The 27,036-nt window shown below is 39.6% G+C and overlaps 1 protein-coding gene across 17 annotated transcripts in view; it reads left to right on the top strand.

Annotated features, from left to right (window-relative positions):
- DCX (doublecortin) overlaps positions 1-26,254 on the top strand; it is a 392,216-nt gene extending 365,962 nt beyond the window's left edge. For all 17 annotated transcript variants that reach the window (XM_085608205.1, XM_085608206.1, XM_085608207.1 and 14 more), the window contains one exon: positions 17,941-26,254. In XM_085608205.1, the coding sequence (XP_085464331.1) occupies positions 17,941-17,997 (57 nt within the window). In that variant the 3' untranslated portion in view covers positions 17,998-26,254. The remainder of the gene's footprint in view (positions 1-17,940) is intronic.
- The last annotated feature ends 782 nt before the right edge of the window (positions 26,255-27,036 follow it).

Here is a 27,036-nt window from a genome sequence, read left to right as displayed (position 1 = left end):
TTTGGATATGTCCATGTTGATGCTGCTGTCAAATTTTTCTGTGTTTGTGTTTGGTACAATTGGAGGACTTTTTGTGGCTAGCCCTTTGGATAATTTTGATTAAAAGCACTATATAAATTCAATTACATAAATAAATATCTTACATGGCAAAGGAGGTGCAATGTCCAGTCTTTCAAAAAGTATACAATAACTGTTTTGTCATCCAGTAAATGAACAGGACCCATGAAGTTATAGGATATTCTTTCATGTATGTGCTTCCAGCACATTGGGATGTGATGACTATCCATACAAATGTTCTAACTGGAAGATCCCAGAATGTAAAGTTTCATCTCCAAAGCAGGCCTGTGAACTCGTTGGACTTTCCATTAAAGGCAAATGACCAATAATAAACTGCCTTTAATCATTCAGTGTTCTTCTAACCAACACACATTTTAAACTAATACATATTTTGATTAGATTGGAAATATTCATGTCTGGTGATCTATTTTTCTTGCAGATTATCAACTAGGAGAATGTCTACCTCTAATGTCATCATGTTCTTATGCAAAGTGTCCAGCCATCTAAAGCAAAGGTCATGAAATATTCTCAAAAAGAGTCCATCTGCTAACTTGTCTACCCATATAAAAAGGGATATAGTTTACTTATGTGTTAACGAGTATCATCGATTATTTCCTTAGCAACTTTGCTTGCTGCATTAAACAAAGTTTGGATTATAATGTGAAAAACATTAGGATGTTTGTATTATAATGTACATACATTTTAAGTCTGCTTACTAAGCCTAAATGCACCCTGCAGTGTCATTTTTGCAGCATGAATCTTCTGGATTCAGATGCTGTGCATTATTTCGCCTGTGGTTGGGCCAGAAATTGTTGAATTTGTTTTCTCTCTTTCTTTTTCTTCCTGTGGGCATTGACATACCACCATTTGGTGTCCCCTGGAAGCTCCCACCTTTGGTCGCCATTTTCAGATTCTTTTTTTCCGCTGTTGGGTCTGGATCGATACGGAAAGAGCTCCTGAAATTTGGAGAGAAGAATCGACAAAAATTAAAGAATAATCTTCAAGAACATACAGTACGACAATTCAACATACCATACTTCAAATTAAGGAGCCGGAGGGCGCCGAAAGGTGAAAAGAACAACCTCGCCGACGACGGGACAATGCGCATACAGGGGTCTCCCTGTGCGCGGTGATGGACAAGACACCGTTCAAGTTTTACCAAAATTGTGACCACAAGTACGCCCAGAAGGACCAACATCCTGTCTGCAACCTTTGCTTACCACTGGATCACCGAAGTGAAGATTGCAAGACGTGTTATGCCGTCACCCAAAAACTTTGAGGGTAAAGGAGAGACAGAGAAGAGCCAACTACAACATGCAGCCATGGACATCCAAGTAGTAGATATCGAAAAGAAGACTTCGAGAGAGGTAAGAGAACCATCGACCTTGAAAAAACTAGACAAGTCCCGAAAGGTGGAATCAAAGGCCTCGAAAGGAACTTCGGCGTTGAAGCACTCGACGTCTGCAGCTGCGTCCAGAGACAAACACGCCGTAGGATCCTTAGACAAGGACTCCGTAACGGAGAAGATCCTCGAAAAATTCAAGATGTCGAGAGACGGTCAAGGAAAGGATGTTTCGACGTCGAAAAAAGAGTGGTCCAAACATGCCTAGACAGCGGTGAAGATGCAGTCGACCGCAAAGAGAAAGGCAGAAAGTCTTGACGCTGAAATGCACACGGCAGAGATTGAGAAGAAGAAGAATAGACTAGAAGCAGAAATGACGAGTATTATGCAAAGAAAGAAAGAGTTCGAAGAAAGCTTGAAGCAATTCAAGATACCACCGAAAACGTCAACAGAAATGGAAAAGAGCATCGAGGAGTTAGAGCCTCCAATGACACCCGAACCGCTCGAGGAGCAAGAAGAAGAATTCTTTTTTGGGAAAGAAGCAGACGAACAGACTTACATGGGCTCAGAAACGTCTGAGGTTCAAGAGCTACAATGGCAAGACCTCGACACCGAATCCCCAGAAGAAGCTGTTGATCCATATCCTTTGAGGCCTTCACCGCCAGACGACATTGGTATCTTCTGCCTTCTTGATGACTTGGTTGTACATACAAGTCATCAAGAAGGCAGAAGATACCTATGGAGTTCACCTAGAGGAAGGAAAACCCCAATCATGTTTTCTGCTCAAGACTTTAAGGAGCCTGCCACATGCAAAGCAGTCACATCTAGAGGAGAGAAAAAATACATACAAACACTCCTCCAAGGACCCTATTTACATAAAGCGTTCAGTGGCAGCTGACTCCATCATAACAGCCACAGCCAGGAAAAGGGCTACTGTAACAACCACTACTGGTCCACCACCAGACAAGGAAAGCAAGAGGATGGACCTTATGGGGAGAAATGTCAAGAGAAGTGTGGCAAATCAATGGCGCATAGCATATTCAAATGCATTGCTCAACAGACATCCATACCAGCACTGGGAGGAGGTAGGGGAGGTATTAAAGCACCTACCGGAACAATTCCAAAAGAGAGCAAGCCACTTGGTAGAGGAAGGTAAGAATACAGCGAATACATGCTTAAAATCTGCCCTAGATCCCGCTGAAACATCAAGTACATAGATGATGATCCGCACCGAAAGAAGACATGCATGGCCGCGGATCTCAAGATCAAAACCAGAGGTACTGAACAATATCCTGAACGCTCCCTTCAATGGAGAACCGCTGTTTGGAAGCGTAGTGGATGACACACGGAACCGCATAAAGAAGGACAACGAGACAGCAAGATCTATGGGCGCTCTGCAATTCAGAGGTGGCATGGGTAGAGGCACCCCCTCAAGATGACCAGCGGGCAGAGGTAACCATCACCCTACAACTTTGTATCAGTCATATCAGCAAGGATGCCAAGGGATAAGTCAAGGGCAACAAAAAAATTGCCAATACCAGCAAGGAAGACAATCCTTTTGAGGACGCTCCAGTGGAAGAGGCCTTTCACTGAGAGCACCCACATCAACAAAGGGACTGCATTCCAAACAATACACACACTCAAGAAACATCACTGAGTGTGCCCGCAATAGGACAAAGACATCAAACAAACAAACAGTTCCTCCAACATTCTACACCAGTAGGAGGCAGATTAAAATACTTTCTCTACAAATGGAGAGAGATCACTTTAGACAAATGGATCTTAAACATAATACAGTACAGTTACTGCATAGAACTGATCAAACCACCTCCAAACAAAAGCCCAAAAAGGAGGGTGCATTCAAAAAGAGAAGTTACTCAGCTACTCCAAGAGGTACAAGAACTACAAGCGAAAGAAGCTATAGAACACGTACCACACAAGGAAAGAAACAAGGCAATTTACTCCACATACTTCCTAATTCCAAAGATAGAAGGAACACTGGGTCCTATATTAGATCGCAGATTTCTCAACAAATTCATAAGATGACACCCCTGCAAGAGGTGGTTCCTTAATTGCAAAAAGGAGACTACTTGTCAACCATAGACTTAAAAGATGCCTATTTACACATTCCCATGAACAACAAACAAAAAGGTTTATTAAAATTTGTGGTCAACGAGACACACTACCAATTCAAAGTGCTAGCATTCGGTCTAAAGTCGGCACCAAGAGTGTTCACAGAGTGCCTAGCAGCAGTTGCTGCTCACCTAAGAAGGCAAGGAATCCATGTATACCCGTATTTAGACGACTGGTTAGTAAGAGCAAGCTCATACAAACTCTGCAAACAACATATACAGCAAGTAATAGAGACACTAGTTCAGCTCTGGTTTTCCATTCACTGTGACAAATCTTCCCCAGAGCCAGAACAAGAAAAGGTGTTCTTAGGAGCATAGATAGATGCAATATTAGGGAAGGTGTTCCCAAGCGAAAAAAGAATAGCTCTGGCAGTGAGGACAGTGGGGAAGCTGCTAGGAATGATGGCTTCATGCATTCACTTGATTCCCAACATTCGCCTACACATGAGACCATTCCAGGAATGGCTTCAAGCTCAATGGTCACAAGCAACAGGGAATTTGGAAGATCTAGTGGTTGTCACACAAACAATACATCAGGAAATAGCATAGTGGAACCAAACAAACATATCACAAGGGAGACCCTTAACACAACTAACTCCGACAGTGACCATACCGACAGATGCTTCACAGGGGATTGTGGACACAGCAGGATGCTCAGCAGCACATCCATATCCTGGAGTTAAATACAGTGTTCCTAGCCTTAAAAGCCTTTCAGAAAGAGCTCTACGGAAGGACAGTCCTGATACAAACAGACAACACAACCACCATGTTTTACAAGCAAGGAGGAACGCAATCATTGACACTGTTTTTTTACTGAGTTTTATATAGCACGAACTCGACCCGAAGGTATCGGGTATCAGAGCGCTTTACATAGTACCCTTTGCGTTACATGAGGACATTCATTTTTGTTAAGCACGGGGAGATTAAGTGATTTGACTCTAGCTCAGCAATTCTGGACGTGGGCAATCACATGGAACATAAACATAATAGCAATACACCTGCCAGATAAGGACAATGTAGAAGCAGACAGGCTGAGCAGACAAGCATCCTCATCCCACGAGTGGGAATTGAATCAAACAGAACTCATCAAGATCTTTCACAAATTGGGAACTCCAAATGTTGACCTCTTTGCAACACCCCACAATGCAAAATGCCAACACTTCGCATCCAGGAAACCGTGCAATCAGTCCCTGGAGAATGCGCTATGAATAGACTGATCAGGAATATTTGCTTACGCTTTTCCCCCGATACCAATACTCTACAGGGTGATCAACAAATGTAAAAACAGCCACATGACAATGATTCTCATTGCCCCAGAATGGGCAAGACAGACTTGGTTCTCAGAGATAATGGAGACATCTCAAGGATCAATTCACAAATTGCCAAAAAGACAAGACTTACTAACAATGCAAAAAGGAAAAGTACTTCACCCAGAACCCGAGAGCCTGAGCCTTGCAGCATGGCTCCTGAGGACATAGAATTTGCACACCTAAAGCTACCAGAAAGCACAATGGCAGTTTTACGAGAAGCAAGAAAGCTGACCACGAGGAAATGTTACACGGCTAAATGGAAAAGATACTCTCTATGGTGCCTCAAAGAATGTCTTTCCCCAAAAATCACAAAAGAAAAGACAGTTCTGAAGTACGTAAAACATTTACTACATAGTAAACTAACCTACACATCACTGAAAGTTCACTTAGCAGCAATTGTAGCATGTACAAGAGGACACACTGGAAAGAGCATCTTCACTCCTCACGTGGTCAAGAGGTTCCTAGAAGGGGCAAGAAGAATCACACCACCAAAAACAGTGCCAGCACCCACATGGAACCTAAATATAGTATTCGCTCAGCTGATGAAAGCACCATTTGAGCCACTACACAAGGCAACACCACAGATGCTCACACTGAAGACGGCCTTCTTAGTAGCAATAACATCACTACGTAGAGTTAGTGTTTTGCAGGCACTAACACTACAGCAACCCTACTTCCAAATACATAATGACAGAATCATCATAAGAATAGATCCACACTTCATGCCAAAGATGGTATCACGATTCCACATAAACCAATTCATAAAAATACCAAGTTTCTTCCAAAATCCGAAGACACAAGCAGAAAGGGCATTGCACACTCTTTTCGCTGGAAGAGCAGTCATGTATCACATTGAAAAAACTAAAGATTGCAGGAAGACAAAGCAACTCTTTGTTTCTTTTGCTAACAGTATTCTGGAAAGGCCAGTAACCAAGAACACAATTGCAAGATGGATTGCACAAGCCATACAAATATGCCACAAACAAGCAGGACAAACAATTGCAAAGAGCTCCACAGGCTCACTCAGCAAGAAAGAAAGATGCAAAATCGCCTTTCTAGCCAGTACTCCAATTCAAGACATTTACATGGCAACAACATGGTCTTCAGTGCACACGTTCACAAAACACTACTGTGTGGACATCCAAATAAATAAAGAAGCACATGTAGGACAAAGGGTCATCCAACATCTATTCACAAACCAACGTTCATCTTCCACCCAGCCACCACAAGACTAACAAACTGCTAAAAAATCTATGCACAGCATGTGAATACAGAAAAGATTCACGCTGCAAAACGTATAGTTTCTTACCTGTCGGTGTAGTTTTGCAGCTTGAAGTATTTTCTGGATTGACTAGTGAACCCACACTCCTCCACTAAGAAAGATGAGCAAAGAATAAGGAGGAAAGGAGAAAAAAAATAAAAAAAGAATCTGAAGATGGCGACCAAAGGTGGGTGCTTCTGGTGGAAGCACGTTGACGTGACAGGAAGACACCAAATGGTGGTATGTCGATGCCCCCGGGGGGGGGGGGGGGTAAGGAAGAAGACAAATACAACAATTCCGGAGCCAACCACTAGATGGCAGAATAATGCACAGCATGTGAATCCAGAAAATTCTTTAAGCTGCAAAACTACACCAACAGGTAAGAAACTATACATTTTCTATAAATAACATCAGCATCTTCAAAAATCAAGGTCTCAGTTTTGCCATAGCCCTCCTTCTTCAGAATAAATCCCCTTCCCAGTGTTAATCAGCCAAAAGCTGGCAAACTCTGTTGATTGAAAGCAATAAGTGCCTCTTTTTCCAGTGATAAATAAATAACTTAATATAGGTCTTTGATGATACGGCTCTTGTTGTTGATATTTCTTCCCAGCTAAGTTAATGCAGACTCCATGTCTGCCTAATCGTACACACCTTCATGCATGATTACACAGATTTTGGGAAACCCTGTATCCTACCCTGACACTGACATAATTGTCAGTTCATCTGGGAAGAAAAGAAGACATCTTTTCTCTTACTTTGTCTCCTCTGAACCTTCATTTGTTACATAGGGATCCAGAGACCCACTAGCGTCTCTCAGAGAGTGAACCAAGCCTCAATATATTGTTGCATAGGCTAAATTTCTCCTGTCCTGATGATCACTCATTACTTGCTTAGAGGTTGAAACACTGTCGACCTAAATTAGGAAATCATTGTCTATTACAGTTGTGACTGAAGAGTTTCCCTCAACACTTTGTAAACAAACTAGTATTTAATTGGTGCTAGATTTTTTGATGCACAATGTAGATTTTCCTCAGCCTGGTGAAAAGAAAATCTGGATTTTATTAAGGACACGGAGGCTAAGATTATGCAATCTCCTTTTATTGCCTGCTCACAGCAGCAACAATAAGTAAGAATTTAGAACTTTCACAACTTTTTGAATATGTATATAGTCTAGTAACAGGTAGCCATCTTCCTTCTTTTATTCTGCGTTGCGAAAGGAATACATTTTAATCCAGATAAATTCTTCATGAAAGACTTCAGGAGAAGAAAGGATCCAGCACCGCTCACTCTGAAAGAAAGTAAATAATACGTTAATCTACCCAGGTGGGTATTAGCGGTGGGATAATCTTAGCCTCCGTGTCCTTAATAAAATCCAGATTTTCTTTTCACCAGGCTGAGGAAAATCTACATTTTATGGCATGACACGGAGGCCAATATTATGCAAGTTCAAAGTGCATTTAATACATTATCAATTGCATTAGCTAATGGTTTAAAATAGCAGCTTTTAAACATGCTTTCGTTAGACCAATTGACTGCTCTTAAAATATCCTGTTAACTCCCTCCTAAAGTGAAAGCTTTGTAGGCTGAGGCGCCTCTAAGAAAATGAGCTCCAAAAACGGAAACGTCTACACCCCCTTCAGACATGACATGTTTCACCCATCTAGCTAAGGTAGAGGGGGAAACAGCTTTGTGAGGTCTTTTGTGAGATATAATAAGTTGTGTGACATCGTTCCTCAAGTTAAGGGTTCACCTTTCATATTCTTTCATACATTACACTACGCACAGTTTAGGATTACCAGAGAAGTAAGGGTAGAAAATAGTTGAGGAAAGAGTTTTAGTTCTTCTTTTCATATAGAAGCAAACTCCTTCAGGTTGATAAGCTCTACTGGTGATATCTAGAGCTCTAACATCAGATGTGCGTCTAAAGGAAACAAGAGAGTTTTTTAAGTGATAGATGTTGGTTATCACCCCAGTTGTCTAAAACTTGAAGGATTAGTTTAACATCCCAAAGGGAGATATAGTTAGGTATCGGTGGTTTAATGACCCCAATGCTTATCATAATTCTCCTTGTCAGACTATTTTGACCGACAGGAAGGCCGTCTATTAAGGAATGACCAGCAGAAATCGCTGACCTGTAGATGTTTACTGTCCTATAGGATAAACCAGATTCGAATAATTCTGATAAGTAATTGATTACGTATACTATATCAGCTGAAATGGGATTGATATCCCGTTGAATACACCAGCAAATCCATCCAAGTTCCATGCCAGTCTATATGCCTTTCTTGTTCCAAAAGCCCATGACTCGGAGAGCATCTGGCGAAAGGCCAGGGATTTCCCACTGTCTCCGGAAATCTTCCATGCCATCAGTGAGAGGGAGCCTTCTTCTATAAGAGGATGTATTTCCCCTTGAGGGCCCAGGAGAAGGGTCTGGAAGTGAGGAATTAGTAAAGGGAAGTCTACTGACATTTCTAGGATTACAGGGAACCATGCTTGAGATTTCCAAAAGGGGGTTACCACTACTACTGGTTCCTTGAGTCTGCGTGTATGTAAGAGGAATCTGGGAAGCATGACAAACGGGGGGAAGGCATATGGTCTTAGACCTCTCCAGTCTTGTAAGAAAGCGTCCACCCTAGTTGCTTGAGGGTCTGGTTTCCAGCTGAAAAACGGAGTCAGTTGAGTATTGAGTCTGTCTGCGAAGAGATCCATGTTAAAGGGTCCCCGTATGTGTTGGATGTGTAAGAATATCTCTCTGTTCAGTCTCCAATTGCTGGAGTCCCTGGAGTTTCTGGAGAACCAGTCGGCTACTCCGGTGCTCAATCCAGGAATGTGTTGTGCTACAACTGAAATTCCTTTGCTTAAACAGTAACCCCAAAACTCTTTGGCTAGTTCCGCTAAGTCTTTCGACTGTGGACCTCCCATTTTGCTCACATATCGGGCTGCAGAGATATTGTCCATGCGGAGCATTACACAGCATTTTATCTTTTTCTGAGTGAAGCTCCGGACTGCGAAGGAGCCCGCTAGGAGTTCCAGGCAGTTGATGTGCATGTTCTTTTCTTGGTCTGACCAACGTCCCCCTGTTGAAGAGTGTCCACAAGTTGCTCCCCAGCCCTCTAGGCTTGCATCTGAATCGATCACTAATTTGGGTTCCTCTCCGAAAATTGCCCTCCCGTTCCAAGCTTGAGCGTTTTTGAGCCACCATTCGAATTCTTCCTTCGAGTCCTGATCTAGGGATAGTGTTTGAGAGTATGATTGATTTCTTTGAAGGCATTTCTTTTTTAGTTTCTGTAGTGCCCGATAATAGAGTGGACCGGGGAAAATGGCTTGGATGGTGGAGGACAGGAGACCTAGGATCTTCGCTAACTCTTTCAGTGTAAAAGTTCTGGCTAATAAGAGTTTCTTTATTTCCTTCCTTAGTTTTTTTAGTTTGTCTCTGGGTAGGCGAAGCTCTGTGCGGATTGCGTCTACAATGAAACCCAGGAATTGTGTGTCTTGAGCTGGAGTTAAGCACGATTTCTTTATGTTTATGACGAATCCTCATTTTTCTAATATCTCTATCGCCCACTGAGTATGTAGGGAAACAATGTCTTTTCACTGACCCATAATTAGTATGTCGTTTAGGTAAATAATTAACCTTACGCCTTTTGCCCTGAGCGAAGCTACTATTGGTCTGAGAACCTTTGTGAAGCACCATGGTGCTGAAGATAGGCCGAAAAGGAGGCTGAAGAATTCCCACATTTTCTTTTGCCATGTAAAACGGAGATATTTTTGGTGGGGAGGCCAAATGGGGATAGTAAGGTAAGCGTCTTTGAGGTCTAGTCTTGTTAACCAATCCCCTTTTCTTAGTATGTCCCTTAAGAGATATATCCCTTCCATTTTGAAGTGGCGGTAGACAACCCATTCGTTTAGTTCTTGTAGGTTTATTACAGGTCTCATTTCTTTGTTCTTTTTCTCCACAAAAAATATGTTGCTGACAAAGCCACCCTTTGGATGAATTGTCTCCCTGATGGTACCTTTGGTTAGGAGGTCTTGCACTTCTTTTGTTACCAGATTGGATTGTTCTTGGGAGAACAGAATTTCTCTTGGGGTTTTGACCTGGAAGGGAGTATGTGTGAACTCCATTCGGTATCCCTTGACCGTTTGTAGTACCCAAGGGTCTTGTGTCACTAAATTCCAATTTCCAGAGAATTGGGCTAGTCTCCCTCCCACCTTTATAGGGGAAGGTGAAGGGTCTTTGGGGTGACCTACCTGATGAGAATCCTCTTTGTCTTCTATCTCCTCTGTTATAGCGAAAGCGACCTCCTCTTTGTCTTTGTGGGTAAAAGTTGGGATAGTTATAGGTTTGGAGGGACCTATTGCCTCGTGCCATGAAGGGTTTTGAGGAAGAGTTTCCGCGGCCGGGAAACCGACCCCTTGTTCGCCAAAAACTTTCCTGACTCTTTCTTTGGGATTCATACTTTGATCTTGTTTGTGTGTTGCTGTGGGTTAATCTCTAGGCAGAATTTTATACTAATTGTAGTTCTTTTTTCAGTTGGGTAAATATCGAGAGAGGCAAAGGCAGAAAGATAACTGCAAAGCTAGGTGAATTCATTCCACAAATGTCTGTGATGTCATTGCACAGAAAACTGAAAAGAAAGATCAGACATAGTTTAACTATTAGTTTCTGAAACTAATACATAAATTAAACCGATTAAAATACAGAAATAAAGAAACATGGATAATATATCTCAGGGCTTATAGGACATTAATATAGACTATTTTATCATAAAGGCCTGTAAGTAGTTTCTGGATTTAGCTTAACAATATTTGTGGTACTAGTCGTGACAACCTTTTGACAGCATTAATCTAATAGCTGGAGATACACTGAGAGCAGGATATTTGCCAAAATGAGTGGGCAATATCATGTCTGCCTAATTCATAAACTAGACTTTCAATAGGATACAAATTTATCTTGGCTTCCTTCTTTAAATTCCATACCAGTAATTCACTGATACAACTAGTTTATTGAGTCTGAGCTGCTAAAGCAAATAACATATTTCTTCAATTCGCAGTCATGGCAAGGTAATATTTGTTTTCTTTCTGAATGGTATGGCCAGCACCATTTAATGCTCAGATTGATTTTGCTGTTCACGAGTTTTAAAGGGTTCCTTGTTGGCTTTCTATTCTTAAAATATTATCTTACAATCATAAGCTCAGGTGTTATTTTCCTCGAATCTGAGGACCACATAGTTTGGAGTCAAAATAACCTGTTAAAAAAGGGCATAGTAGCATTGTTTATTGGCTTCAGCAGTTCAAGCAAGGGGTGCATTGCATTAACCCAAAATTACAAGATAATTTGTCTTTACTCATATATTAGGCTGTCAATGTGTGTGAACGTTTTCCCACATGACATCACTAATTACATGGAATCGGATTGTATAGGTTCCTTTGCCCTTGGGGAGTCAGTTGCCCCCTTTTCAGTGAGAGGTGTATCAGTGTTTTCTAATTAAGGGTAAGCAGATGATTCATCCAGCGGGACTCTTGTCATGTTAATTTCCCTTTCGTTTACCTGATGAGCATGCTTCTTCTTCCATACATGTGATCTCTCAAAAGGCATAGATATGTTTGTCAGGCCCATTCACTTTTTGGTGTTCAGTGCCTCGATTTTCTAGAGAAGTTGGTTTGACAGTGTCATTTTGAGGAAGGCATTTGAGTAGGTACATGCTAGTTACACATGCTCAACTGCATTTCTGTAAGCGCAAGAATGCACGTAATTAAACTTTGTGTCTAGTTCTTTATTTTAAATACCATCTTTATCTGAAATTACACACTATGTGAAATTGGTGAAATTACTTGAAATTGTGCAGGATCTGAATTTGATTAATCAATAGTGATGGAGGGCCGGTTAGTGCAGAAACGTTCTCAATGAGAGGTATTTCCTGATTGAACTATAATCCTTCTATCATCGTGCATGTCTTTTTTATGTGAAAAGTCGCACAAGAAACCGGTAAAACATATTTTGCACTAAAATCGTTATATAGTGAAATTCTCTTGAAAGTTTACAATAATGCAAGTTCATGCACTCCTACTGGATCATGGGCTAATTATTAGTAATTTATTTTGTAAGGTAAATTGGATTAGTGTTTTAAGAATTAAGAGTTAAGAATAACATGCAAATAAAGTTTCAGAAACAATACGCAGAGATGCCAGTTGCCAGAAAGTAATGTATGAAAATGACAGCTTCTTATGACTGGTATCCCGTAGATAAATGCAAAGAATACAACTCTCATCCTATCCCATCCCGCTTGATTGCTCCTTGAATTGGTGTGTGCTGAACATATATAGCCTTCTACTTTTTTTTATACAATCTTTGAATTCCACCTTTCTATCACTCCACGTATAATTCTCTTTTGCTCAGTATCAACTAGTACGAGCTAGTACTCCTGTCTATGTGATAATGCAAAGAGTCCCAGGGCCCTTATCCTGGGACATGCTGATTTTGGCAAACCCTCAGGCATATAATTCAATATCTTTTTCAGACAATGTCATATATAGTGTTTTCTGTTTTGAGTTTGCTAAACAGACATTGAATTGTCAGGGTATGCCACAATTTCCAATACCACTGAGTTATGGAGGGAGGTACTTTCTTCTTCTGGCTTTCTAAAAAGCCAGAATACCTATCTCAGACAGTGACATAATGTGTATATGTTGTTCCTCTCTCATGCACAGCAGTTGCAAGCCTAACAGTTTTTTGTACCTCCTTTCAAAAGAGAGTCAGCCAGGGCAGGACCACTATGTGTGCAAGGTGTCATCCACCTTTAGCGCATTCTCTCCAGAACTTATGGCTAGCATTTGGAAACACGCGATGTAGCTTTTGTGGGAACATAGTACCAGTCTTAAAGCAGTTTATAGAGGAGTTCTTCATGTTGGGTCTCACATGCTTGAGTAGGAATTCCCTGTACTCTTAAGGGATGGTCTTGCCAAGTTATTGATCCCATTTCAAGACATATTATCAAGGACGAGTTAGCTGTGAGTTTAATGAAAGCGAGTAAATCTTGGAATTTGCCCACACAGTTCCAGAGATTGATGGAAGTAACTTCTTAAACCGAGTTGTCTCCCTGGTTGCTGCTCCCTTTTATTTTAATCTTTTTTTTTCTTCTAAAGCCAGGATTGACTAGCCACTCACAGATTCCCTTTGTGATGTTCTGCAAGCATTATCGTTTATTACGTCAGCGTTTCAATCTGTTACTACTAAAAGGGAAGGGCTTTGTACAAGCTAAACCGACACTCATTTATCTCCAGATGCTATTGAGTTCGTTGGAGTCCTTTTATGTTGCAATAGTGGCTGCAATACGAAATGGAAAAAGGTGTGTTCTGGAAGATTGTTGTAGTGGCTTTATGTTTAGTTCGCCCCTGGTTGAGATGCATTTTTATTCCCCTATTGCAATTTTTTACTGTGTTGGTTTTTTCGATTATTTATAGAAATTGTCATTTTGGACGTTTTTAAGGTTTTGATTGTTTTTAATGTTGATTGTCTTTTGTGTATTTTTATGGTTGTAATTAATTGAATAAAGTAAATTCTGACTGACTGACTAGCCACTTCCTTTTTAGTAGTAACTTTCTTTAATGTCTTATTCTATCTTAGTCTTAATGCCTTTTAAATCAAGCATCCACTGTGCTACAGTGTACTGGACAGTGGGTGTTGCGCAAGTTTCAATGTCAATTTTTATTAAATTCATGTTTTCCCTAGGACCTTTTCTTAATCAGTAGCATTATTGAATTGTTTTAATTCATCCAGAGAGAGCTCATTTATGTGGACATGTTCTCTTAGCAGCAGTTCACATCAGGAAGATGGAAATTGGACAGCAAGAATTCCAAGATATTTGGGTCTTTCCTTGGGAAGGAGGAATAAATCTAAAATCCAAGATGGGATTTCTTCCCTTGTATCATCGACTAACATAATCTGCTGCATTGGTGGTTTGATAGTTTATCTGTTCCTATCCTAAAGAATGAGGTAGAAAATTTAGCTATTTTCACTTTTTACAGCTGTGGCAAAACAATTAAGTTCACACATTTCAAGTGCTAAGTTTAATGTTAACTTCATTGCAGCAATTTCCACTGCCAATGGAATTTTACTTTTTTTGGAGCTCATTTGTCTCCCATTTCAGGTAAAGGGTGATATGTCTGTACCTCAGAAAAGAGCATTAATTCTACAAGTCAATTTAAATCTCCCCCTAACTAGATATCACAACTATATTTCAGTAGGGACAGCATAACAATATCTACTCTTTAATTCGGCACATTCTGTGGCCACACCTACTAGACGACATTCTTTAAACATGTCAGAATTGTATGTGGGCTCTGATCTGGTGAATAAGTCATTGAATATGTGATTATGTTTTTCTTTTGTGTGTTTAAATGCTGTTGAGGGTTTAGCTACCCTGAACAGGTTTTGAATGTTGGCTCTCTTGACAAGCTACTGGTCTTCAAGAATTGAAATTAAGCATTCTTAAGCCTCAGAAAACTAAAGAATATATTGGCATAATTTGGTGGCATTCCTCACTCAAGCCTAATGAATAGGAACAAATCCATACCTAAAGCTACATACATATATATATATAAATTGTGACTCATGGCTTTATTGTCTTTAACTATGTTCTAATAACTTTGCCAATATCAGGTTAATAGTTTGTTTAAATACTTGCCTTTGAAAACCTGAGTAGATCCAGAGGGAGTCTCTATCTTTCAGATTCTTCCCTCGTGTATATTTTCTCTTTATTGATAAGATGCATCAGACAACATATTTGTTTGTCATGGGTTCTTATCTATTAACCTTTCATTTGAGCAGCAGGAGAAAATTTTAGCTCTACTTTGAATTTCACTCTGCCTAGAGTATTTTCTGAGCAGATTTCCCCATCTCGGAACTGGTATATTTTCTGCTTCAAAATGCATTTTTGGTTACCTCTAATATCTGATATGGTTGTGTTAAACGGTTTCTCTAGTAATGTATGCAAGAATATTTCACGAGTGGGTCCCTTACAAAAACCTCTTCTTTTTCATTTTGTATCTGATCCTAACCTAGGCCCTAATAAAATTGGACATCCTTTCTTTATCAAACTGTGGTAGAATATTGTTATCTGATCCCAAGTCAAGGTCCATTTGTTTGGAATGAGACCAAATTTTATGATCAGATTGTGGTAGAATGATGTTATCTGACCCTAACCTAGGGCACATTTACTTGGAATGAGGCAACATTTCATAATCAGATTGTGGAAGAATGTTGTTATCTGATCTTAAGGAAGGGAACATTTGTTTGGAATGGCACAACCCTTCGTTTTCAGGCTTTGCTAGAATGTTGTGAATGTTCTGGCGAAGGGCTGTTATCGGATGGTCTGCATGGTGAGTGGCTATCGACTGAAGAGGAGCATCACTAATACAGTAAACAGAATCTAGAATTAACAAATAGTGGCCTCAATTGAACCAGTGGTACACGCACTGGTGTGCGTTGACAAAACAATAGCATGAGTTAGGAGCAAAAAGGACAAAGTGATGAGCTGAATTCTACCATATTGCTTACTGTTTTAGAAACAAAAACACATTTTAAAAAGCTCCAACCTTCCCATTAAAATTAAATTTTCAAATTAGTATATATTTTTTTCTGAATTAATTAAATATTTCATAATTTGTGTATTTGTTTGACATATGCGTTTCTGTATTTTTGTGTTCTGTTTTGAAGTCCAAATTATAGAAATTGCTTAGGCGTGGGTCTCGCCTTCTATTAGTGATTCGGTGGGGTCCACAGAAGTCAAAAGATTAAAAACTGCTGGTGTAAATGGCTGAGGAGTTAGCTACTGAGAGCATGTGGTGTAACAGTCAGGAGCAGAGAGGTCAAGAGAGAATGACCCGAGGATGAAGAGTTTAGGGGCTAAGAGGTGAGTGCAAAGGGACAAGGTGGAAAGTGTTGAGGAAAGGGGTGCTGATAGAGATGGCTTAGAGGGAAGGGTATTATGAGGGCCTGCAAAGCTTTGATGAGGGGAGGTGGTAAAGGACTGCACTAAAAATCAGCAGAGGGTCTGCAGTAAAGATTACAATGAGTGGCCACTGTGGGGTTAATTGCGTATTGAGTGGATGAGTGAATATACTGAGCAAGTGTCTGTAAGAAACTGCACTCAGAGATTCTGATGAAACTAGTTAGTGAGGGTTTGCAGTTATGCTCTGCAGTGAGGAATCCTTAACTATGGCTTAACGAATTGACAAGTGATCAACTGGAAGAGGGCCGAAAGAATAAGATAGGGATGGATGGTGAATGAACAATATGATTCCAGTGATGAGATGTGTTGTGGTGAAAAGTGAGGGGACAGAAGTGAGGTGATGTGATGAATGACTTGCTGTGAGTAGCTGCAGTCAGATGCTGGTTTAATTGGTGGGTGTGAGATGAGTAGCAGTATAACTCAGCCGAACTGAAGGGCTAGATTAGGAGTATAGAAACTTAAATAATGGCCAAGCAGGGTATAAGGTTGAGGTAGGATTTTGCAACAAATGTCTTGACTGATGGTTTTTAATAGGGCCTGCAGTGAGACACTGGGATCAGGAGTTGTTATATGTTCTGTAGATGAAAGACTCAGATGATGATGTCTCAGTGCAATACACTGTGTTGAGATTGCACATAATGTCAATGTGAGGAGTTGTCCATGATGGGATTTCAATGAGGATCTCTGGCAAAACTCTTGGCAAAACAACACACTTTAGGACCACAAAAACCGACTGCTGCATTGGTGGGCTAGGGCAAGTGGTTGCAGTGATGGTCTGAAAGAGGCTGGTATGAGGTTCTGCGGTATAGCACTCTGGTTAGTGACAGTGATGAAAGACTGAGAGTTGTGAATAGTGTCTGTAGGATGCCTAGGGGCTGCAGCAGGAGATAGCGTAAACTATTGAACTGAGGGGCTGAAGGCAATGAGAACAAATAAATTGTGGATATCATAAAACATCATGCCAGGAATAAATAAACACAAACACAAGTAATTAAGCATCTCAACTGGTATTTTGATGAGATGTGGGTCTGTAGTGAGGGTATGTGCTGAGGGCTTGCAGTGAGTGGTTGGTGGTAAGTAATGGATAAATGGTAGGCTAGAATGAGTATTATGGAGTCACATTTAGGGACTGTCGTGGTGACCTTGGCTGCCGGTCTCTGGGCATCAGGTGATGTGAGGAGCTGCAGAGTAATTTTGTGTGGAGCTGGAGTGCGAGCCTATGGTAGGGAGATGTAATATAGGGCTGCTGTGTAGGGATGGTGACATGCTATATATAGAGCCTGTGCAGAAGGTCTGCATTAGAGTACTTCTGGAGTCTTTCTTCCTGTCAAAACCTTTCAGGAACAGTCTGGGGATTCTTTGTCAAAGCTTTACAAATATGGGAATACATTTAAACAAAGTTAGCCTTCTGAATCAGGCACTAGCAGTTTTAATTAGCAAAATACCAAGTGGAGGTGCTTATGAAGGAACCAGCCTATCTCCTTTAGATATCTCTAGAAACCCATGGATACCTGATATTAGCAGAATTAATTTGGGGTTTGAAAATCATCCTATGTCTCCAGAGTAGTCTTTAAAGTGTCCAGACTAAAAGGTAGTTTTGGTACCTGGGAATATTTATGTTCTTGTAGATGAGATCTTATTGAGATGTTATAAAGTGACCTTACAATTCACAGCACACACTCACAGCACTGAATGCATGCAGTGTAGTCTAAAAATCATACTCTTTAGCGGCAGAAGCAATTCTTGATTCAGTAGCTGGCATGTTTGTATCTTGTGCATCGAAATTGACACTGTATGGAAATTGATACTTTGTTTTCTCTTTGCCCAGGATTTGTACCTGCCTCTTTCCCTGGATGATTCTGATTCCCTTGGAGATTCAATGTAAAGAAGCACTCTTTGATACGTCAACCTCCTCAACTACGATTCAATCGTCTGCAAACAAAACAAGAAGAAGCAAACACGTCTCACTGGTGCTTTGTAATCAAAAGGACAAATGGCTATCTGTCATTTTCTTTCTGTGTTTTATTCTGTGCCACAGTTCAACATTTATCAACTGATCACGATCGATTGATACCATCCTTTTTTAATACCTGTGTAAAGCAGGCAGTCTATTCCCCGATACTAATGACAACATGCCCACAATCATCACACTCTTACAGTTATTTACCGACTGTCTGTAATATTGGACTTTAATCAAAGTTTTTACTCTACTACTCTTACTTGAAATCGCTGTTCATGGAATTGTTAAAAAAAAAAGAATAAATTTAGCTTTGTCTGCCTCAGAATGCGCTCACAGAGTATAAGCAGCACTGGGAACGCTGGCCCCACCCAGTCTCCCAGCTTTTCTTCCCATATGCTCTGTCTGGCACCAGCCTTTGCAGCTGAGACAAACATGTCTAGTACACGGTGGAGATCCTGGCTGCAATGCCCCCGAACGAAAGCACCTGAGCAAGACTTAGCACCATGAAGACGATAACACATTTGCGTATTTTTACATGTAAGAGCTCTCACTCCTTAATTTTATTCTTCAGAGGTGTGAAATGACACATGCCCCAAAATAAGCCCATATGGTTTAAAGGCCTGCACGGTACCATGGCAGCAGTCATCTAATTCAGAAATTGCTTGCTTTCTTCCTCACAGATGCTGTGACAAGGAGGTTTATTTTTTTTTGCTATTTTGGTTGCTAATATTAATCTTAATAAAAAATGATAATAATACTAACAATAACAATGACGATAAGAAAAAACTATGACATTGATGTGTGAGGTCAAAATTTTCAATTGTGGTATTCTTGCACCAACAATTTATCTGCAACACTTAACAATTTGTATAAAAACAAATCATACACGATTGAAACTGGTCTGTAATTCCTCCCAGTGTTAATAGAAAATAATTAGCACATGACTCAGAATGGTATCATTCTATCGCTTTCCCTATCGTAATATGAATGCCTTCTAGCTGGCAGGATTGAAACCACTGTGAGAATTGATTTTTTGTTCTCTCTGACTTCTTTAAGTCACTTTTTTTGTAGCATTCAAACAATACATGTTTTATATATGAAATAACCTTGTACCTGTGTTTTTGGAGTACACACGCCGGATCCTTGCTTCTTTTTTTATAGACTAGCTTTTATTTCTACAGTATTCTATATAAATCCTTTCAGAACAACCAACTCTATTTTAGTCATTTTGTTAATATGAAGATTGGTTAATGTGCACATGAGACTAAGAAAACTCTAGCATCTTTGAGGTCAAATCATCATTGCAATGCTGTCTCAGTGGCTATATCAAGTTTGTTTCAAATGCAGAATGCTTTATTAATCCACCACTCTATGCTGGAAACACCCACCTACAAACAGGAAAGGTATATCACTCTTTAAATGAATTTCATTCATTTCACTCCAGTGGATGTGCAATTGTAAAACCTTTCAATGCTCATTGGTTGTGAATTATATCATGCATTTTAATTTAACATTCCCCAGATGGGCCTTGCTAGGGGTCTCACGTCGTGATAGTACATTATGCACTTTGGGAAGAAGCACATGCCAGCATTTTTGGATGGCCACAGAACTGGGAGGGCTAGAATACAAGTGATGAGGTCTTTTAATAAAATGTTGATAAAAAAAACTTTATTTTGTGCTCCATGTGCATGGAGTATAGGTATAAAAAATAATTCTTCTATTTCCCCGCTCTGTATAATTATCTCTAAACATAATTAATTGTGAACTGTAGGTAACAAACTTGACCAGTTGTCTATCTGTTGATCTGTTTGCCTGCCTGTCTGCCTGTCTGCCTGTCTATGGTTCATTCTTCTACTAATGAGAAGCTCTGAGGCTCACAACACCTGTGAGTTATGCCAGAAACATTTGTGGATTTGTTTTTTGAAATACTGGAATTAGGATTAACTTGGGTGGAATATGACAAACAAATTTACCAGTATAAATTTGCCTAATAGAATGGCCACCTAAACCACTGCAGTGTTTAATTCAAGGCTGGCTTTAGATGTGGAAGGGTCTTGATGTTTAAACCAAGTAGATAAGCTCTGCAAACAGAAGAAGTTACAGAGGTGCTATAAATTTAAAATGAAGGGTGGTTACAGGCTATGGGGATCTTGCTTAATCAGTCACAATATTACCAGTGTTGTTACTGAATAGGCACTAAAAAGATAGGTGAACAAAAGTAAATTGAGCTAGTAAGAAACACATATCATACCCTGTTGCCTGAACTAGTACTAAGCATGTAGGCCTTTATCTCACACAGTTGGTATTTAAAGAGAGTCTGGAATATTAGGTATTCATTATTTTCATTGGTAGTAGGACGATTTTATAGAGTAAGAGATCTGACCTGGGCATTCCTATCACCTGCAAATTGCTGATCAAATCTGGGCTGTCTATAAGTAAAGAGCTATGTAAATGTGTGTTCTTATTATGCACAGGATGTTTACGAGGAAGAGTAGCTCTCGATGAGCAGGAATTCTTGTTCAGAATCAGTAACATAAATAAGCAGTCATCAAAGTCTCAGTGGACTTAACTTTCCATGAAAATCTGCTTATCTTGATAAAAACCTATTAAAACCTTAGTAATATATCTAGAGCTCAGGTCAAAATTATAAGAGAACCTAAGCACATTAAAGCTCTAATTGACCAATGATGCATCCTATAACCTTGGGCAAATCACTTCTGCTCAAAGGACGTCAGAGAGGCAACAAAGGAATGACACAGTTGAGTTCTAGTTCAAATGGTAATATTTCTTAATATGGCTATTCATTTACAGGAAGAATATCTGACTCACAGGTTAACCTTGGTTATGTCAACTCATTGATTTGTTGTTCACCTAACTATAAAAAAAATAATTCATCAGCTAGTGGTATTTGTATAATTGTTTTAGAAGCACTTTACATATGCAAGTGTGATGTGCATTGTGTTACAGTACAGGAAGGCAGGCACACAACACTGATCTAAAGGGTATAGAGAGGGACTGGCAGAAGAGACTGACAGATGTGTGGCCGGCATTTAGTCAACCAGACATGCAGATGGACAATCCGCTTTTGTTCTTAAAATCAGCTAAAAATCCCTGAATGTGGCTGTTAAACCACAACACTTGGTGTCCAACAAATCCGGCCTAGGGATTCAATTTATTTGTAGTGGCAGCTCAGCCATCGGGTGCTTGCTTGCAGAAAGGTCACCTCTGGCCTTCAGGCAGAGCATGATTAGAAATCCCTCTGCTGACAAATCTTCACCCTCATAGACTGGCATTTTGAGGAGCTATTTCCATCTCGGATCCGCTCCTTCTGACAGTAGCCAGGAGTGGTACCTGTATGCTTGACCGAGGCTTTCATTGTTTCTCTTTTCCAAGCGACCAAATTACCTTTGCAAACCTACAGACCTTTCCTGCATTCAGGGCATGTCTGATTCTACTGGCTGGTTATGTTCATTCCACTACAAGTGAGCAATTTAATCAGCAAATATTCTTTACACAGGGTACTTTTTATCATTTTAACCAAATATTTTTGTATGATGATGATATTTTAAACTCAAGTATTCTTACTGCTCTGAATATGTTTTGTATAGCGCTTCTTAGACAAAGTGCTGTCCACTGTTTACCAGACAGGACATATGTGCCTCAAACATGGATATTTTTGTTGAATGTTATCTCTGGACCCTCAAGCACCACTTTTGCATTCAGCAGCCTCACAATATCCACTTTATGATAGAAGTCTCATGTCTGGTTCATCTTTCAAAATAGCATAACAATTGCAAACCATAAACTGTCAACAATTGAGGAACTTGGGGGCGAGGAACCAGGCTTTCGCTTAAAGTATTTGCACCAAAAAGGACATATTTAGTCAACATATTTAGTGGTTTGTTGATATTGAGTGCTCTGAAGAGTCCATGGTCAAAGACAAAGCCAAGGACTGTTGTATGGCAACAAAAAGCAAATGCTGAGCAAATCGATCAGAACAAGTAATCATATGCTGTGTAATTTTAAAAGTACGCTTTAAACTCCTTTGGCAATGAGAATTTGGCATTATCCCATCATATTTGCAGGTCATTGTAGAAGCATCTGGTAGAATATGTTATTCATTTTTTATCTTATTGTCATGGAACACATTCTGTAAGATCACTGACCTGGCCAAGGGCTTGCTTGCATTAACGTCTTTTGTAGGCACTATTAGGAACAAATTTCATAGGGTAACGGTATGCTATTTTGCTCCATTTATTTTTCTGGCTATTAATTACGTCTTGGGCAGCAGAATTAATGTCTGTACTTTGTAGACTTTATTTTTTCTGACTAAAAACATTATTTATCACAATAAAAGAAAATGGAGCAAAATAGGATGTGGGTGCAAATTAAATTCAAATAATCCGTCTTACCTATAGCTACTGAACACAACATTATGTATGCAAACAAATGTATTACACATGCACAGATCAAGGACAAATGTCACATGAAGTTCAGAAATCAACTTCTTGCCTTCTTTAAGCTGAGATCGTACAACATCAAGTAATGTTGTATTCACACAATACCTTTGATTACTCTCTTTACTTCAGCTGGAAATCCTCAGAACTTGTGTTAGAATGTCCTCTTACGTTATTAATCCACAAAATACTGAAAATCAGGTACATTTTAATAAATATGCAGCGTCGATCCTGTAGCTCTCTCATACCAGAATGGCCAAGCGCATGTCTAATACTGCTTCTGCATCCATCAAAATTATGTGTGCAAAATGTATGGCATAGATACTGTCACATATTGCCACGCATTTGCAGACTTTGATTGAGTGTAGTGTTGTTTTAGTAGCAACCTTAGACTTGAAACACTTTTCCATAAATGTACACTATAAAAGTAGATGAGTGCTCTGTTTTGGGGAAATAAACCCAAAGGACAGCCTGTAAATGTACCTTATAGGCTAACCTTAAGTTCTGCTGTATCTCAAGCTGTACTGTGAGTCTTTATACTCCCATTTAATTCAGCAAAGCATGGCCAGCCACACTCTGTATTTGGTTGTTGCCTCTCCATGAAAATATTTGAAAGCTTGGCAAGCCTTGAGCCATCCTAAAGTTTCCAGTTTTTCAGGTAATGGTCTACAAGATGCACATATTTCAACACCGTCATAAATACATTAAGTATGGTTCAGAAACAACAACGTCTAGTTGTACTGCAAGAGAAACTCTGATATTTGGGGTACTTTCAATGTGGCTGCTTCTCGAAGAATGTTCTGGAACTAATTGCACTGTTAACTAACGAGTGTCTAAAAGACACCCCCAAGTGGAAGTGTTGAATGTAAGTTGCAGGGGCCTATGTACAATTATGTGCTCAACTCTGAATGCTATTTTAATTGTTAGTTTGCTTCTCTTTGTTTTAAAATCCCATGACAGGAGTGGAGTTTTCAATGTAGTATTACAAGCTCAGCTGTCATGTTTGAGGCCGCTCAAATGCTTATTAAGATGCGGCTTGTCAAAATACGCATCCATGTATGACTGTCCTGTAGTAGGAAGGATACGGAGATGCCTTTTATAGCTGTGATAACTGCTCCTCAGCAGTACTCAGAGCCAACTGCAGCACCTTGAGATCTAGCCATCATCTAAAGAGCGGCCTCTGGTGACCCCTAATGGAGGCTGGGCTGTTTCTAGAAAACAGAATAATGTAACAACAGGGGCGATCTGATTCTATTGAGCACCCTTTCTGTTCTTCAGATAGCAGCCTAATTTAGGAATGCTCATTGCCTATATTTGTTTTGCAAGAAATTCCAGTTCTGCTACTCTGGCACTTTGATACTTTGTGTAAAAGGGATATAAGCAGCTAACATTGAAAATTGATGAACATGTTTGCCTTTTGTGTGATCTCAGATAGCTTTTCTAATTAACAAAGCTGCAACATAATATAAACCCAAGAGTATAAGTTTTTATGTTACACTTGTGTTTGAATATGTAGCTTATGCTTTTTATCTGTAATTCTGCAGAACTCTGACCGCATTGATTCTGTTTTTTTTTGTTTTAGAACTATGAAAATATTTAAAGCTTACGTTGTACAAAGAATGTATTTTAATTTAATGTTTTACCTAGTATTTTCTCTCTCTCTCAACAACCTATCCACATTTCAAGCTAGCAAGAGCTTTTCATTAATGTTTGACACAAAAAGCTGTGAAATTAGTTGTAAGAGTGGATTTCAACAAAAGCGCCATGGAAATCAAACCAAGCTTTCTTAGTAAAAATGGCAAACCTAATTTAACCTTCTCTAAAGTCAAATCCAATGTTGTATCAGTTGATCTTAATTGTTATTTAAAATAAATGACTACTGAACAGGTGGGGTGTATTTCAATTCCACATTCGGTAAACCAGCACCTGTTGGTTATATCTTTTATTTATGAATAAATTACAAGACAAAAGATATTGTAGTGTGTGCAATGGAAGGTCCTGTTGAAGACAACTGAATAATCGTAGAATTCACTCTCTGTCGCCCTCATTCAAAGAAAACAAATACTAAACAAATACGTAGCTTTATGCTGAAGGGTTGTTTCAAAATAATAATCGGTCAAAGTGTGTCAATTTTCATCATTCTGTAATATATTGCAGCTTTAAGCCAATGAATTAATTTCTTGCTTGTAATGCAGTGCATGCATGTTTCCAGCTGACCCTGCCTCTATTTGATGTGAGTTCCTTAGCTTTTTTTAACCACCTTTTGTGCCACTTGACTTGTACAGAAATCATTTTTATCGATGTCGATGAACAGAAATCGTTAGATCCATAGCTGTAGTAAAGATGTGGTGGCATAGAGAACAGATGTAATATAGTGGTAGTAGTTTTAGAATCGGTAGTCTGCTGGTGGACCAGCGCTGGGGAGCAAGTGCATGGTACTGTTACAGTATACTTCCTAATGCTGCCACTGGGAATGAGGACTTACTTTATCTCTCACTTTCATGGTTGTCATTAAAAGGCTTGGGTATATAATCGGTTGCATAACTAATCTCTCTGCACAGTCTCTCACGTGCAATCATTTGTCATTTGTCCCAGAAATATGCCTTCAGCTGTGTAAATTATGTACTGCAGGCTCCTTTCTGAAAGTCAACAAGATGACATATGGTTTTGTCTTTGAATCCCTTTGAGAAGGTTTCAGATTTACATGATAACATCACCACTACAAGACCAGACAATGATACTATGTGACTAAATTTACTTTAACAACAAAAACTCAGCATGGCCAATGTACAACATTATCTTCTAAATGTACTTGATTCTTGCTTAGTCAGAGCAGACCTAAATTATGCAGGGTGATAATTGCTAGGGCTGTAGAAGAAATGCTGTTTGCTCTAAGGAAATCAGATTTCTTTTCCTTGAAATTGAATGTTAAAGAGGACTTTATAATTGGACTTAAACAATAAAGCATGAATATCTTTGCAAAAAGAAACAACTAGTGTTACTTGTAGAGATGTGTCCCTTATTTTCTTCTAAACAGTATCCAATAACTTTCAAGAAGCCCCTCTGAACCACCAAGCTGCCCTGGGATTTCCTTTTCTGGGTGGAAAAGCAATTAAGTAATAATTTGTGATGTATTTTTAATGAGAAACGGCTCATGTGTCTGCCAATGGACTCAGGATCCAAATACTTTTTGGAAGTATCATTGATTTTCCTTAAAAAATACAATTTAAAAAATGGCTAGTCATAATGGGATTTTCACATACCATTCTCTCAGCTATTATATTACATTCCCATTAACAAAATTTGATAAAGGCTTAACATTACTCAGGTGTTCTGGTACTTTGGTTAAAAAAATATAACATTACAGAAAAGGCTTAAACATTATACCATAAGCTGTCTTTGATTTCAGTTTGAAATCAATGAAATATATTTTACCCCAAATAAATATTCATTAGCCCCATAGTGTATTCCATGCACCTATGCAGTGTCATTCTTGTGCCAAAAGGTTAGAGGCCCAGCTCAAATATCCTTCATTCCAATGTTGCCAATAGGCTTTCAGAGTAATCATTCTGGTTCTGCCAAAAGCCTCTCCTTCTGTGCTCTGCGACAGAGAAACTGGTCACTTCCATGTATCACTTATGCTTTTGTTATATTTTCCTCTCCTCCATGTACATTTGCAAGACGTGTGTAATGTCATTTTTCGAAAAATAAAATTTGTTTAATTATTTCTGGGTAAAGTCCCTTTTCTTCTTAAGTGGAGAATGGTTTAGATAGAGAAAAGAGTGTGTGTGTGTGCGCGTGCGTGCGTGCGTGTGTGTGCGCGCACCCCTATGTAACAAAGATTATATGGACAAAGTTAGATAAAAGCAAAGCATAAAAGTGTGAAGATTAAATGAGAACACAAAAAGCAGGAACAATTACACAATTTGATTATGTCGGTTTCCTTATTTTTTCATTCTGGCTCTTCTGCCTTCACAGTTGATTGGTGCCTGTGTTATCTGATTGACGAAAAAGTTTTTTAAAAAGATGCAGGCACTTTAAAAAAGAAAAATGGGCTGTGCGTGAACATGTGCCACACAGGCACCAGACTCATAGCTTTCACTGGTGCAGCGGGTGCAACAGGTGCTGTGGCACCAGGGCCCGGAGGCCTGAGGGCCCACTGAAACCTGCATATTGCTGAATTTCACAGTTCAAACGGTAACCAGAGGTCTCATTTCCTTCCTTGTTCTAGGGCCCATGACACACTGACTACACCACTGGCAGGCACAGTCCTTATGCCTTCATTTTGCATCACCATCAGCCCCATCCCTGTTTCTATAAATGTGTCTTACATACACAGCACGGCATAGTGGGTGCTGTTCACTTACTCTGAATGTCTTGCTATTTCTATCTCTCTGCTCCCCTATGCTCTTCTCACCAACCAGCTGGGAATGTGATTATCAAATTCCCTGACCACGCTTCAAGCACAGAGGCAAAGAGTTTGCTCAGAATGTGAAGGCAGCATCAT

Source organism: Triturus cristatus, chromosome 5_2, assembly GCF_964204655.1.
Source record: "Triturus cristatus chromosome 5_2, aTriCri1.1, whole genome shotgun sequence".
In the NCBI taxonomy this organism is placed as follows: domain Eukaryota; kingdom Metazoa; phylum Chordata; class Amphibia; order Caudata; family Salamandridae; genus Triturus; species Triturus cristatus.
The sequence above is the reverse complement of the archived record's forward strand: the minus strand, read 5'-3'. Positions and strand labels throughout refer to the sequence as shown.